Source organism: Spodoptera frugiperda, chromosome 18, assembly GCF_023101765.2.
Source record: "Spodoptera frugiperda isolate SF20-4 chromosome 18, AGI-APGP_CSIRO_Sfru_2.0, whole genome shotgun sequence".
Lineage (NCBI taxonomy): Eukaryota > Metazoa > Arthropoda > Insecta > Lepidoptera > Noctuidae > Spodoptera > Spodoptera frugiperda.
In genome coordinates, this window is record NC_064229.1 from 480,440 (window position 1) to 496,494 (window position 16,055).

The following is a 16,055-nucleotide window of genomic DNA, read 5'->3' on the forward strand; positions in this document are numbered from 1 at the left end:
CCCTATCAAACTTTCCAATTGTTGTACAGACTATAAAACAACCCGTATTACGCCATTAAAACGTAAAATATTACTGAAGCCACAACAATAAACTGTTACATTAAAACGTAATAGGTCTACAGAATATTTTAGGAGTGCTTTAAATATTCAGCCTCTCATTTCGTCAGCTAAAAAAATATTCAAAATTTTGCTTAGCAAATGAAAGCGTCGCCTGTCTTCCGACTACGAAGTTTCAGTAAGGAGTGTCAAATATAGTTTATATTATACAAAGTCCTACCTACCTTTCTAATTTCGTTTCTTGCTCGTTCTTCTCCATTCGAAGCTACACTTTGGAACGAGCACCTAGCTTCACTGACAGACTGACGGACAATTCAATTTGACGTTTCAAAAGTGCCTAATTTAGGATTAATTAAAATAAATAATAAAATCGTAGAAAAGTGCTGTCTGTACATTGAAAATAAAAATAAAAAAAATAGCAGGGGTTATTGTTATGTCGATGTCGAACCCAAAAATGTAATTAACTTTTTTTTTGTCTGTTTGTCTGTTTGTCTGTTTGTCTGTTTGTCTGTTTGTCTGTTCGTCTGTGCGCGCTAATCTCAAAACGGCTGATCCGAGTTGGATGCGGTTTTCACGAATATATTGTGGGATGCTTAAATTTACATTTAGTGTTTGTTTCATGTCAATCGGTTCATAAATAAAAAAGTTATGTCAAATTAAAGAATCACGTCGAACATTCTATGCTTATACCATTAATCTCCGCAACTATTTGACGGATTTGGTTGAAATTTGGTACAGATATAGTTTAGAACCTTAGAAAGGACATAGATATATTTTTATTTCAAAAACAAAAAATAAAAATAAGAAATAAATTATTTATAAATAATTCTATGTCGATCGTTACACGACTTCGGTTCATGTTATTGTTTTAATTTATCGAAAAAAAGTAAATAAATAGTAAAAAGGTATGAAAAAAATAATATCAATATAATAAAACATTTAGTACAAAGAAAATGCTCTAACGGAGTCATAGATAATTCTATGTCGATCGTTACACGACTTCGGTTCATGTTATTGTTTTAATTCATCGAAAAAAGTAAATAAATAGTAAAAAGGTATGAAAAAAATAATATCAATATAATTAAACTTTTAGTACAAAGAAAATGCCCGAACGGAGTATAAATAAATAATCCAAGTTGTCTTTATCCTCGATAGATGGCGTTGGGATCGAAATAGATCGCGCTATGGTTTCGTTACATTCATTTGGTTGGGTATCGGCCGAGCGCTTCGGTACTATCGTAGAAAAAGTGTATTATCAGTCGTATGATTATTTGTCTGTAGTGGTCCTGCTGTTTCGTATATTCTAAATTGGTTTCGTTGTATTTGTCAATTAATAAGTTTATATGTTGGGTTTTCCGTAACCCGTAAATTTAACGTAGGTTTAGTTTGATATCGATTATTAGTAGTTACTGTAGTTAGTTTTTTTAATAAAATTGTAAGTCTAATTTATAAATTAATTAGATTAGATTTAAGTCGTTTCTTTTAAATTATTTAGTTTAAGCTTGGTTATTATAGCATAGAGGATAGGTTGTAATATAGTTTCTTTTTTAATTGTTATAAATTCGTAATTCGTAGCTTTCTTTAGTTTTAGGTTAGTTTAAGTCCGTTTTTAAACTATTTTTTCAATGCCGTAAGTGAGTATACATCTATTAAATTCAAACGCAGAGCTCATTATGTTGATTTTTGAAGAGTTCCCTGGAATATCTTCCACATCTCATTTTTGAAGAGATCCCGCGAGATCGGTAACTATGTGGTTAAAACCAAAAATTTGCCGGAAGTCACTATTCCACGCGAACGAAGTCGCGGGCAAAAGCTAGTTTAGAATAAATTGAAATAAATGCTTTGACTTAGACTGTTTTATTTAATAGTCTAATAACGTACTTTGACCCTCATATGACACACAAAATACTGACGAAAGAGAGTGTTTTTTGAAATACGAACATCACAAAAACTACTCAGAACCAACCATTGACCTTAGTTTGGTCATAAACCGATAATCCTTTTATCCATATCGAACCAATACGCATTGGTTTATTTTCAAACGTCGAACGCATGGAACCGCTAACGAGGGCTGTTTAAAATTCGCATTCACTAAAATACTGGCATAAGCCAAAACGCGTCATGTTAGCACTGGCAGTAAATAAAATACGCCACAAGAATAATAAAGGAGAAAATAAAATCTAATTCTTAAGAACACTGCCAATAGACAGGTAGGTAAGTGCAGAAGGTTTATTTTTACGTGTCTTAAAAAAACTATTAAAAAAGGAGTATATGATCACGAAATGTGTTCTGACGAATTATACCTAGACCTACATAAATATTAATTAATAAGAACAATTCCATAGATAAAAAAGCACTGTATCATAAATCACCGTATGATTTCATATACGGAGTTGCGGACTACCAAGCGGGTTTACCGGGGTTTCGGCTCAAAAAGCAGGAGTAGGAACAGGGTGGTTTTTAGTCAGTAAGTCTGAGACTCTCCCTTGACTCGCCCAAGGCGAAAGAAGACATTGGATGATTTGCTTCCTTAATTTAAAAAAAAATCACTATTTAAATCCATATCGAAGTATTATTTTCGTCCTTCTGGCAATGTATCTGCTTATTGACTTTACGATCTTGTGCCGTTTGTGTTTTACATACATTTTATTGATGTTTGTTCCAAAGCTTTGATATTTGTGAAGGTATTTCTATGGTCGGTAGTTTTCTTTCTTCCCTTTCTTTGAGCCGTTTAAGTTTTTTGACCATTCAACGACTGTCATAGTACCTAAAAACTAGGAGATTCCTTGCCTGGTGCAAGCATGGTACAAGGTTTCTTATGGGTGGTGTTTTGTAGGCTTTTGTCAAGGTTTAAGTTTCACATAAAACTGTTTGGCCCATGTGGACGATGAGTATTGTTCGAGCTGATTCGTGTATGAGATTCCTTGCTCTTTTCCTTTCCTACAATGTTTATTAGATAGTTAATTGGTAGGTATACCACATAATGCTAATTTCTAGGTAATTTTAAAAGTCTACCTACTTACATACATTGCATTTTTACATCTCTCATACTCACCTCGTATAGGAAAATTTAACTTACAATATTAGGTTGCCTGGATCATCATCAGCCTGTTGTTGTCCACTGCTGAACATAGTCTTCAATGGCACACCAGAAAGCTCAATCTTCAGCTCTGCGAATCCAACCACTACCACTACCTTGCGGATACCACCACTCCACCAAACTGGAAAGCACGGCTGTTCACTACGTTAACCGATTCGTTGCGACGCCCATTTTGGTGCACTTTTATGCGTGGCGACGAACAAATATTTCGTGACACGACAGTCGTGTCAAGCGCCATATCAGTTGATGACACGCCTATTGTGCCATCAGCCATGTACAGAATAAAATGTTCTTTTTCTTTTTTTCAAGAAGCACCTCGAGAAATTTCGATTTGAGCGAGATAAAAGACATTTAATGACACGACACGCGTGTCATACGCCATATGTAAAAAAATTGGATGGCACGCCTGTCGTGCCATCCGCAACGAATCGGTTAATCTATACCCGGACTCCACTCTCGAAAACGTTAAAATTTACGGTTTACTTCTTCGACAAAATTTATTCTTTTCTTGCTTAACTTACTTTAGTTACTAGTTTCCTGATGACTATCGACTTCCAGATCTGATGGTTGAAGATGAATCGAACGGCTCTGTTAGACCTTTACTTTCCATGACCGGTAGGTAGGGTCCATGACCAGTAAATAGGTACCGGTAATATGATCTCGTATCATCCTCACAGTAGGAATTCAGTCTCATTTCCTTTATTATCTTTAGTAAAGTGGGCATTGGGAGATTTTGGACGCCATATGCCTTATCCATTACATTTTAGTGAGCAGGAACCTTGAATATGTAAACAGATACGTTTTGGTAACGACTGAATTTGAAATCTTTCTTCAATTTATGTGACTTTATACAATAGTAGGGTTATGATGACATACAAGTAAACTAACAAAGGGAGGTAATAAAAATAAAATTAATTTATTGTCTACTGTTTCTGGTGGGCGATATGTGGGTAAGGTAAATAAGTATTTTTATTATAGGAGTCAAAATTTTAGGGATATCTAACTGCAGTAGAGTACAGCTACTTGTATACAACGTATAAACAACCAAAATCAATATTCAGTCAAAGGATTAAGACAGGAAGACAAGGAAGGGGAACGGTAAGAAAGTAACCTTAAGGCGGGTCCAGACATGTATCATTTGCCCGATCCGATCACCGTATCCGTATCGTCGACGCGTATCATGATCGCATATGTGGACGGGGAATGATACGCGTATCATGATACGCGATCTCGATACGCTGTTATGATACGGCCCGTCCCATGTCATGTCGGTTTTTGTCCGATCATCAAAGGTGATACAGATACGGACGTGGGTCAGTCTGGACGTTAGGTCTCAAGTCTGTATCTGTTTCTAAATAATTCCGTTTGCCATCGTCTCTGTTTTGGTTTTGAAGTTAGAATATTGTGAATGACAATAAAACAGGCACATGAAATTGCTAAATTCTCGTACACTTCAACCAACTGCGACGACATGTTTGATCGAGAGCAGAAACTGAACTAAGCAATTTGATACGCGATCATGACTATTGTGAAGATACGGATACGGAGCAAATCGAAGGCGTCCAAAACTTGATACGGGGCTTGATACAAACGCAGATACGGATACGGTGATCGGATACGGTGATCGGATCGGGCAAATGATACATGTCTGGACCCGCCTTTAGGTAGGTAAATAATGACAACGGAACATAAGATTCATCAACATTCAAAAAGTGAGTAAGGTATCTATATTTATCATACATATTTTGTAACCGTTAAGATATCGCTATTTTTTTTCTAGTTGCAACCGAGTCTCCAATACAATGTTGTCGACTATACTGCCAGCGTCGGGTGGTGACGACAAAAATATATAATTATTAATTAACGGTAAAATATACGTTTTTAACATCCGATAGTCATGTTGGCAAGGTAAAAAGGGTAAATTATAACCCAAACATTAGAGGATATAGTTAATTGAAAAGATCCAGGTAGTAAGTATGAACCAATTTCTATGAACTGTGGCGGTATAACATACTTGGGCAATATTTCCCACAGATCTACATATATTTTGCATCAAGGAACTGCAATAAGGATGCAGTACATACAGTTTCCATATCCATTTGCATATATGTCTTCCTTATAAACTTATGTTGATTATATCGTAAGGCTTTTACTGATACTTGTTAGTAAAGTTATATGGAGCAAGGCAAGACGATTTACATGTTTTAACACGGTATGATAAAAAATATATTTAATTTTAGTTGAAAGAGACTTTAAAGAAAATTCAATCTGCTAAGTAATAATAAAATTAAATGTAACAAAAAGATGATACCGACACTTTATCAAAACAAACACATTTTTAAGACCTGCGTGTTAAAATAATATCTTTTTCCGATTCAACACTATAAGGCAAATGCGAAAACAAAAAGCAACAAAACGCCCCTATTTAAATAAACACAGCATCCATGCAATGCACATTCCTGGCCATACTTTTAATTTTAACAGCCGGCCATAAGTCAGCCGCTGGACTACCAATGTTCCGATCAATCGACAAAGGCCACATCCCTACGTGTGCATCTCCCGCGCGTCGACGCCCCACCGCGCGTGCGCGTCGCGCCACGCCAACTGTCACTTTGACAGCGAATAAAGCAATAAACGCGAATGATAAACAACCCGGCTGGGTCAGAAAACAAACCGAGCGATTGAAATAAATATGTAATCATTTATTAAGTTATTGCCTCTCGCTGGTATTGTCCATTTTGAACCGGTCCGTTTTGAGTGATAACGGCTTGTGTCCGGTTTAGTCGAAGCCCTTTTGAATGTAACGGAAGCTTGAAGTTTCGTTTTTTGAATATTGATGGCTATGAAATTTTATCCGAGTTGAATATAACATGATTGTAGACATTTTATTTGTGTGTAGGTAGGTATTCATAATGGATTCAATCACAATAAGTCAGCAGAACTTTTTTTAACACATTGAACGCCGTGGTGGTCACCGGTGACCGACGTTAGCGGAGGATTTGCCTTCAACACTATTGGTAGTCAAAGACCATACCATAAAATACAGACCATAAAATACAATAAAAAATAAAACAACATACAGTATCTACATATTTATTAACAGTCTTATTTTCTAAACTAATCTACTCTACAGCGGGAACCATCTTTGTGCACCATCTAACCGTATGACCTCACCATTGAGCATGGGGTTCTCCACTATGCTGGTGACTAGCTGCGCAAACTCCTCAGGCTTACCCAACCGAGAGGGGAATGGCGTCATACGTTTTAGGAACTCAATCATCTTCTCTGGTAAGTATGACAGGAGAGGAGTGTCGAAGAGACCTGGAAAAAAAAGAATTGTGGAATATAAATGGTAAGCAATCGCCGCCGCCCATGGACGCCCGAAACACCAGAGGCGTTACAAGTGCGTTGCCGGCCTTTTGGGGGTAAGGAATTTAAGGGTTATTGGGGAATCGGGGATTGGGAAGGAGGATAATTGGGCCTCCGGTAACCTCACTCACACAACGAAACACAACGCTAACGTTGTTTCACGTCGGTTTTCTGTGAGGCCGTGGTATCACTCCGGTCGACCCGGCCCATTCGTGCTGAAGCATGCTTGTGTCCCACACATAAAATCACGACACTTTGATTAACTTTTTAACTAAAGAACTACATGCTAGCCTGGAAGTTAATGATTTAAAAAAACATTTGGTATTCCGAATTTAACAATGCCCTCAAAAACGAAAAACAAAGAAAACAGTAGCAAAATCAAAATGGTTGAAAACTTACCTGGAGCTATAGTAACGACTCTAATCCCTTGTGACGCCAGATCTCTAGCTATGGGCAGAGTCATGCCAACCACAGCAGCTGATGACGCAGCATACCCAGCCTGTCCAATGTCCCCTTCGTACGCGATTGTGGACGCTGTGTTCACTATAACCCCTCTCTGCCCATTCTCATCTGGCTTATTCTTGCCTATTAAACCTGCGGCTAAACGTATCGTGTTGAATGTGCCTACTGTGTTTACCTGAAATAGAAATATTCTGGTTTATAAAAATGGGGGCTTGCAGAGATTAATGGATGACTGAGAATGATTGAATGATGATGAAGCAAAAAAATAAGTGTATTTATCAGAAAAGCCCCCTTTATTTTATTTTTTGGATACCAATTTCAATAAAATTCCAATACTATAGATCGGGCCCGTCTCAGCCATATCGCTTGGAACTACTCGATCAATGGAACACGAAGGAAATACAACAACAACTTCATTTAATGTTTACCAGGTATCAAGTAACAAATAATTGTAATATCCTATAACGGTGGAAAACTACAAGGATGCGATCTCGATAACCGTTATAGCATTAGACAACAGTTATTACAAACTGTTATTTCATTAAGAGTAATTTTTCAATGCTGATACAGAAACTGTAGTTGTAATTCATTCATAGCTCTTGTTATTCGACCCCATAGCTTAAACACCACCTGATCCGGAGTTGCGGATTACCTCGCGGGTTTACCGGGGCTCCGGCTTCAAAAGCAGGAGTAGGAACGGGGTGGTTTTTAGTCAGTAAGACTCTGACACTCCCTCTCAGAGAAGTCATTGGATCACCACCAAGTCACCGCTGGGATATGAGACACCAAGAAATATTTTATTAGGACATTATGATTGACCAAGTTGCGCCACCTGGTTTCAACTAGTTGACGGCGGCCATATAAATGATAGCATTTTATTCTGGTGTCTGCAGAAACCACGATTACATAATTAGTCACCTATTACATTGGACTATTAAGATAAGTGACAAAATATAGGTGTTTAATACGCACACCTGTGCAATGTGCACCTCGGCCTATCTCTTCGGGAAATAAAAGGCGTATGACTACTTAAATATAATGTTATTTATTTACCGTTATCGAGCCATCAAGGACAAGATGTCTGATCAAGTCATAAATGCACTTCAAAGAATTTATACCAAGCCAGATTCCCGACGCATGAGTCATAAGTTTCCGGCAAATTAATAAATAACGTGGCGAGATTTTGACGGGCCGATTTAAAGGTGTCCAAAAATATGACCACAAAACCACAATATGGTCAGTATTGTGGTCTTGTTTTTGACAAAATTGCATTTTGGTAGTGACACATGTTATTGTGGTGCATTGCTGTGTGGCATACGTTGTAGTTGTAGATTTTTGAAGTGCGGCGCAGAAACGCAATAGTAACAAGTATTTAATTTAGATAGGGCAAGTGACCCGGTTGTGGCCACCGACCCCTTTGTGGCCATTTGGACCTTCAAATATTTATAACTAAGGCATGGACAAATAAATTACTCTGTGATGTACAGTATTTAAAATATTGAATATTGGAGACACTGATACCGTTGGCAGCTTTGATGTGTCAAACTTCACTTCGATGCAACAAGTCATTCTTTTTAGTTGAGGGTGAAATTGTTAAGATCTTAACAAAAAGGCTAAGGGGAGCGGGTGAGGATTCGGTTTTTATTTTTTAAATCTTTGCTTATTGTTTGGATGTTTATGTTAATACTACATGAAGAATATGTTGTCTAAGTGAAACTAAAGTTATTTTGTCGCCATATATTTCTGAAGTGTGGTTATTAGAAGGTGGCCACTAATGGAGACAAAATTATGAATTTCTCCATCTTTGGCCACATGGCTGGCCAAAACTAATGTACACAGACACCCGACTTCTTCCCCTTTATTTTATCGTGGCTTTTTTTCCTTGGCTTTACATATCAACAAATACATATTTTTCATTTTCAGAGATGCAATAAATTGCCTTCACACAAAGGGGAGGTCAGTTTACTTTGCAGCTTTTACCAACGTCATATAAATGTTGATCTCTTTATTTGTAAGTTAAATTCAAGTGAAGTAATAATATTTCATATTTTCCAAACTAAATAAAAACCATTGTTTGTAAAATGTCCAATTTAATTAATAAATTTTGATTACTTTTATTGTATTTTTGATGGCCAGAACTGGCACACGACCGTGGCCACAAATGGCACGAATCTGGCCAAAAATGGCACAAACTCCCTTTTTTTTTCTTTCTTATACAGTTATTTTTCTATTGGACGTTCTTTAAAAAAAGGGTTTTCTTAGGCAAGGTTAATACATGTTAAATGACTTTTTACAAGAAATATGTTCGTGATAACAAAAACTATAAGTTAAGAAAGCCTCAAAGTCGACAAAATTCTTAAAGTGGCCACAACCGGGTCACTTACGATATATTTTGTGTGTAATAGGCAAAAGTTCATCTATTTCATTGATTTCGATATCGGTGACCTATTTTTCTAATTAGACCAACCCATTACGTAGGTTATAATAGTACACAGGTGTACTCTTTACTCCCTCACTCTCATAATCAGATGAGACGGCAGTCCGACACGACCTCAGTAAAAGTGGTCATTGCTCTAAGATTATAATTTCCAGTTTATCACTAAACAACTGACCCTTTCCGCATTTCCAGACTCCTGTACATCGAGGATGTATGCCGTCGGGACACATCGTAAAAGGGAAGACGCCATAAAGTCTGACGTAACGACGCTAATGGCTCGTTCGGAGCAAATTATAGTCACTCTATGTAGATCCGGCCCGGATGCCTTTGGGGAGGAGATGTCGGAACTCCAGTAACCTCACTCACACGATAAAATATTAAAGCAAGTGTTATTTTACGCCGGTTTTGTGTGAGGCCGGTCGAGCAGCACACTAGGCTCTTCTCTATCAATGACAATAACATATAATAGAAAAATTACATAATATTTATTTGTAATGGTTAGTTCTTTTATCTTTACGCCTTTTATCCCCGAAGGGATAGGCAGATGTACACGTTACGGCATGTAATGCCGCTGTATAATGTACATCGTCTTTTCAATATTCATGTAATAGAGAGTGCGCCTACTGCTATAAACTAGGCACTAATCTAGACTCCGTGCTAATACTAAGAAATTTTCGAAAATTGAAAAGTAAGCCCAGCGATACTTTGACTAACTCGGGAATCTAACCAGGAACCTTTTGCGATCAACAGAGCAGTTTTTATGCAATAATATGTCAGCAGCAATAATTATGTCTTACGAGAGTTTAAATAAAATACTCACATTGATACACCTAATAAAGTCAACCATCTCACACGGCTTGTCTTTGTGGAAGTTATACACTTGATGACTTGTCGACTGTCCAGCGCAGTTGACGAGGTTGTCTAGCCGTCCAAACTTGTCTTTTACAATGTCTAAAGCTTTCTTAACATCAGCTTCTGAGGTTACCTGAAACAATACAATTACTATAAAATAGATACTTGTTTAAGGCGTTACTGCGAGAATGCCTCATGCATAGTATTGTTTTTCGACTGCGAAATAGAATTAATTTTATTCACTGGATTTTCGACTTTATTCTTAAACCAATAAAGTTCAAAATAAAATGAAGACAGCGCCGAATGCGCTCTCGTTTCGATTACTTTAAACGTAAAGCAAATTCGTACCAAGGGTACTGAAGTGAATAAAAGTTATGATATAACTTTTGATTAAAGTAAACAAGATCTTATTGTCACACACAAAAAGATTTGATTCCTATAACCATAGCTATTATAAAATTGCAAAGAATCAACCATTTAATCTTCAAAACTGGTCTTTTAAGTCATAAATGTCAGCCATAGGAAATATAAGTTTAAAGAAAACATGCACCATAGACTAGAGTCTATGATTACAGACACAGGAGCAAGTCTTTAATTGGATAATTATGTCTATGGCCATTACACAGCAGTGTTCTAATAATAGTGGGTTTTAATGCCATAAATAACTTAGAACATCCCTGCTTTTAATGGTGGCACATTTAGCTTTGCTTATTTGTAACAAGAATATTTTACATGACACCTATTAATGCCAGAAGGGGCTAGACAGAGGTGTTATGTATTGACAGTGGAATGGCTAATTGATCTAAGAGTATTTTTTTGCGATATTAAGTTATTTACGTAATTTGATGGAGAAAAATTTGATGATACCAAATATGTCTATAAGTTAATATCGCAAAAAAAATGTTGCTTATATTAGATCAATTAGCCTTTTAACCAGCAAAGTATGATGTCATATTTTTTTATTTATTGAAAGCATAGGCAGAGGTGGTCATAATAATTTAATTCATATTTTAATTCAATTATAAGTTTGGGTTTAATACTCAAACTTAAAATCAACTTAAAATTAAATCTTTTGAGACCTAACTAGACAGTTCCACTTGGAACTACTAACTTCTTAGAATAAAATCTTAACTACTCCGTTCAAATGATTATAACCACTCTGAGTCTCTGAGCAAAGGGTCTCATCATCATTCTATAAAAAAAAAATATTGATCAATATCTATACTAGTATATGTTTGTTTGTTAGTTTGAACATGCTAATCTCCATGACTACTGGTCTGATTTGAATAATTATTTTTGTACTGGATAGTGCATTTGCCATGGAAGTCTATAGGATATAAAACATCATGCTACAACCAATAGGAACCGAGCAGAGCGGGTGAAACCGCGCAGCTGTCTTTTAAATGAATACCTTACTAGTCTTAAGTAATTTATACCTAAACTAAACAAGTTAAGTTCAGATGCAGTTATTAGAATCATCATCATCAATCAGTTTAGTCAGTGGGTTGTCTTAAGGGTTGATTACATTCATTACTGGACTATGCCAATAGCACACCTTCAAACCTGATCTTCAGTTATCCAAACAACGCCAGACATCTTACATATGCGTTCAACAGTATATACACCGAATTAGAAATAGTAACTAAATAAATAACTGGTAATTATTAAATTAATTGGAAACTTACACATCCTTTAGCCACAACAACATTGTCACCAAGTTCCTGAGCCACCTGCTGCGCTCTTGTGCCTTGTACATCGAGAATAACAACTTTGCCGCCATTTTTCACAAATCTTTCCACTGTAGCCTTCCCTAGACCTGAAGCTCCACCCGTTACCAGACTTACACCCTAAGAAAAGAGGTTAGATTTAAGGTTATGTTTACAATAACAAAATCATGAATGAAATGTGTAACTGTTGAGTAAATTTGATTTACCTTTAGCATTTTTGTACTTTAGTTATATTTGTGACGAAGGTATAGTAATAACTTATACTAATTTATCAAACAATTCCACTCCGAATCTTCATGGAACATTCACAATTTTGTTAGCTTTTATTTGACATTGACACAACGAGATGTCATGATTTCAGAAATCGTACGTTCCGTATTACGCATTTCTGTTTCAATAAATTTAAAGCTGATCGGTAGAGAGTTAACAATTTCAGATTTTTTATAAAACTTACTAATAAACTTTGATCAATAATAATTATTTTATATCCCAAATGATGTTTCCATCTGAATCTTCTAGCAAAAAGAATCATGCTGCCCTTATAAACCGACTGAAATGAAAAGCTTAATTCGCCATTTTCCAGTGTCGATAGAACCATCTAAAATTAGTCGTATTAATATAATGGCCGGCAGTGTTTGTTGTTTTTATTCATCGGCAATATTTTAACATATATTTGCGCATAATTAAAGTCTATAACTGTAAATTGCGTTATCAATTCGTGAGCAGCTATGGCGAAGGTTGAGCAACCAATTTTCATCCTGCCGAAGAAACGAAATGGAAAGAAACAGAACACAATAGCCAGCCATGTAGACCACATAATTACTGTGCAGGTAATTTTTGTAATTTACGCTTTATATGCAATATTACAGTCCGTAATTTATATTATAATGCATATTTGTAATATTACAAAGATTTCTAGCTAACATTTAATTGAATACTCCAATGAAATTTCAATTTCTTTGTCGGGTGGAGCGGCGGCGTACGAATTCTTATCCGATTTTGTTTTGATGCATGTATTTATGCGCAGATTTAATTAATTAACTGAAGTTTAGATTCAACTGCTACTTACTGCGTATTTAAATGAATAGGTCTCTCTTCATTACATAGTTACTGTTAGTTTTACTGCCTCGTTAGGTAAATTAATTAGATAGTTAATTACTTCTTAATAATTCTAATCATCTCACTACCCAATCTGATAGGAAACTAATGGATTTCTTTACCATCTTCAAAATTTCTAATAGGAAAAAAGTAGGTCAAGCATCTAAACAACCATTTTTTCACATCTGAAGCGAAAAATATTAATTTAATATCATTCTATTTCCAGGGAGTTGCAGAAGATACCCAAACTAAGTACAAGAATGGTCTGTCGCCAGTCTCTGAACATGTCAATGGGATAATTCATTCAACCATGGAAGGCCTCAAGTCCAACATGAAGATCAATCTCCCAATAATCAATGATGTCAATGATGAAGACCTGAATGATTTCAACGGAGACTCTGAATCTGAGAAACAGAACATTCAGAAGAATGGATACCAAGCTTTATCCACTCTTAACGGCAGCCGGGAGATAATAGACCTCTCTCCGATTTACGAGAACTCTTCAGATGCATGCTCCAGTCATGGAGATCTAAGAGATGCCAACGACAGTGACATTCAAAAGAGCTGCAAAGTTCTCAACTCTGATCAGAATGAAAGCTCTTCTGCTACACCAAACAGCCTGTCTCAAACACAGTCGGAAAACAGCTTTGAAATGGGCAATCTCACTGATAGCCTCAAGAACAGTGCTAAAAGGAAAAAACGAGTCAACATTGTCCCAGGAATCACTGAGGCTGATAACACTGACACTGAAATTACAGCCTTGCGCATTGAGTCTGAGGGTTCTTTGTCCCCTGACTGCTCTCTGACAGACAATTCTAAGGATGGTTATCTGACCATGACAGGAACTATTAAGAGAGGAAAAAAGAAAGGGCAGAATGTTGATGTTAAACTCAACATATCGAGGGAGGAGCTGGAGATTATTGAAGCAGCTATTGTTGCTGAGGAGTTCAACAAGATGGACATATCCAAATGCTCTTTGTACAATGGTCCACACATTTTTCTCTTCAGCCTACTTTGCATCCCATTTGTGGCATGCATTTCTGCCATGTACTCATTCTACATGGGCACAATGGCTTGGTACAATGTATTCTCCCATGTCACTGAGAATTTAAGCTGCATTAAAAAGGTATTGCTGGCCCCAATAGTGATTTTGTCATACCCATTCTTGATTGTAATTTTTACTGTAGGTTTGGGTCTGTATGCTGGTATAGTCCAGCTTACATTCAGTGCTGCCAACTGGTGGAAGGATGTTTGTGACTTCGAGAAGGGTTTCTATGGTTGGCTCTGCAATACTTTGGGTATGTCGGAGTGCAGTCCATATGAGGTTGTAGTTCTTATGAATGTCAAACCTTAAATTATCCAATACATTTTAATCTTGCCAACAACACTGCCATTGATAGATGTCCATTATACATTTTTTCTGCAAACTTTTAATGTAATGCAATAACAAGAGTGGAAGGGTATTTTTAATGCTGGAGGAGGAAGAAATCTCACAATAATATTCATGTTTTATGAGCCTAATACATAAGTAATTAGTCCTATGTACCCTTTCATCGAAATGTTATTGACTTAGCAAAATATAAGCATAAAGTGTTAGTCGTAAGATTTTCAATATCCATATTTGGAGGAGTTTTAGGGAAAAGATCGATTTTTGAAAAGTGATATTTATACATGGGATGGGAACAAGATGGTATACCTTTTAGATCTCTTTTGAAAATATGAATGTGTGTATCTGTAGAATGTTGCTCAAATTTCTTCCATTGTGTCATTCCATACTCCGTGTTTCATAGTAAGCAATTATTTCTAGTCATTTTAAACCTTTTTGGTTGCATACCTACTTGTTGTTGTAAGGAATTGTAATCATAGATGTATTTAGGATAAGATTTTTTACATATCTGCTAAGAGTCATTGAAGTAGTTGAACTTGAAATATGTAATGAGCTACCAAAGATGTCAAATGATGTAATACCATGCAAGACTTTGGACTCCAAATGAACAACATAATTTGGTCTCTCTTTTAATAATATTTATGACTGAAATTGTAATAAATTTTGCCAAGCACAAATTCAATAATGTATAAGCTTTCAAGCACAATAGTTAACTTGTAATAGCGCCTATAGAGAACTTCTTAAAATATACTTATTGCTGTAATCAGGATACAAAGTAAAAAAATCAGTGTTTTGCATAACAAATATTTATTGATTTCTAATTATTATAGGACAATGCATCAGCATTTAGGTTTTATATTGTGACATTGTTTTATGGAATTTTATTTTTTACAATTTTTTTGTCTTTTTTTATCATGCGTAAATAACAATGTATGTTATGAAGACTGATGTATTCTAGTCACTATTGTGGTATCCATTTTCTACGCAATAAATATTTTACAAAACTGAAGACTGTTTGACTAAAACAATATCTACAACATTAAAATAACAGGTCTATTCCAAATAAACTAACTAGGTTTCATGATGTATCCTTCTGTTGGCTCGGTGCTTCCTTCTGTTCTTGTTTCGCCTGTTTAAATTCAGCGTCTATCCTTTCCTTAGCTCTTACAATTTTTGATTGCAAATAAAAAGACCCACCTTTTGCTTTCTCATTGGCTTGAAATAGGTGTTCGTAATTTTTACCAATTTTTTCCTTGTCCAATTTATCTACGTTTAGTATTTGCATTGCTTCTTCTAATGTGAGACCTGTCGAAGCATTTGCAGCCGCTCTCCTGGTACCTTCAGCTCCACCACCAGCTCGTTTAGCAGCCTCTTGTGAAGCAGCTATTTCTTGTTTAAGCGCTCTTGCAAAAGCTCTTCCCACTACCTGGGCACCCAGGACTATAATTTGCGCGATATATTTAGCCATGTTTTCTCTCCTATTGATGAAATAACTATTGACATTACTAGCAAAATAAATGTCAGGTTTCTCTGTCTCTGCTGGTCATGTCAATGTTAAAAGAAGTT

At 36.1% G+C, this 16,055-nt stretch overlaps 3 protein-coding genes across 3 annotated transcripts; 1 reads left to right on the forward strand and 2 right to left on the reverse strand.

The window, feature by feature from the left end:
• Positions 1–6,236: 6,236 nt before the first annotated feature.
• Positions 6,237–12,365, reverse strand: LOC118277867 (3-hydroxyacyl-CoA dehydrogenase type-2-like). Its single transcript, XM_035596863.2, has 5 exons — positions 12,211–12,365; positions 11,963–12,124; positions 10,246–10,410; positions 6,926–7,163; positions 6,237–6,478 (listed from the first exon to the last, which is right to left on the reverse strand). Exons 1-5 carry the CDS (start codon positions 12,217–12,219, stop codon positions 6,285–6,287), a joined length of 768 nt encoding a protein of 255 aa, XP_035452756.2. The 5' UTR covers positions 12,220–12,365; the 3' UTR covers positions 6,237–6,284.
• Positions 12,366–12,598: 233 nt separating this feature from the next.
• Positions 12,599–15,498, forward strand: LOC118277866 (transmembrane protein 169). The gene is made up of 2 exons (XM_035596862.2): positions 12,599–12,834; positions 13,329–15,498. Exons 1-2 carry the CDS (start codon positions 12,733–12,735, stop codon positions 14,454–14,456), a joined length of 1,230 nt encoding a protein of 409 aa, XP_035452755.1. The 5' UTR covers positions 12,599–12,732; the 3' UTR covers positions 14,457–15,498.
• On the reverse strand, positions 15,278–16,051 carry LOC118277868 (mitochondrial import inner membrane translocase subunit Tim16). The gene has a single exon (XM_035596865.2). It carries the CDS (start codon positions 15,955–15,957, stop codon positions 15,568–15,570), a length of 390 nt encoding a protein of 129 aa, XP_035452758.1. The 5' UTR covers positions 15,958–16,051; the 3' UTR covers positions 15,278–15,567.
• Between the last annotated feature and the right edge of the window lie 4 nt (positions 16,052–16,055).

Coding starts and splice junctions, on each gene's coding strand:
- LOC118277867 (XM_035596863.2), bottom strand. Junction 10,411..11,962: donor TTGTTGTGGCTAAAGGATGT/GTAAGTTTCCAA, acceptor GTATTGTTTCAG/GTAACCTCAGAAGCTGATGT. Junction 6,479..6,925: donor AGTCGTTACTATAGCTCCAG/GTAAGTTTTCAA, acceptor TTTTTTTTCCAG/GTCTCTTCGACACTCCTCTC.
- LOC118277866 (XM_035596862.2), top strand. CDS start 12,733: ATGGCGAAGGTTGAGCAACCAATTTTCATCCTGCCGAAGAAACGAAAT. Junction 12,835..13,328: donor ACCACATAATTACTGTGCAG/GTAATTTTTGTA, acceptor TTCTATTTCCAG/GGAGTTGCAGAAGATACCCA.
- LOC118277868 (XM_035596865.2), bottom strand. CDS start 15,957: ATGGCTAAATATATCGCGCAAATTATAGTCCTGGGTGCCCAGGTAGTG.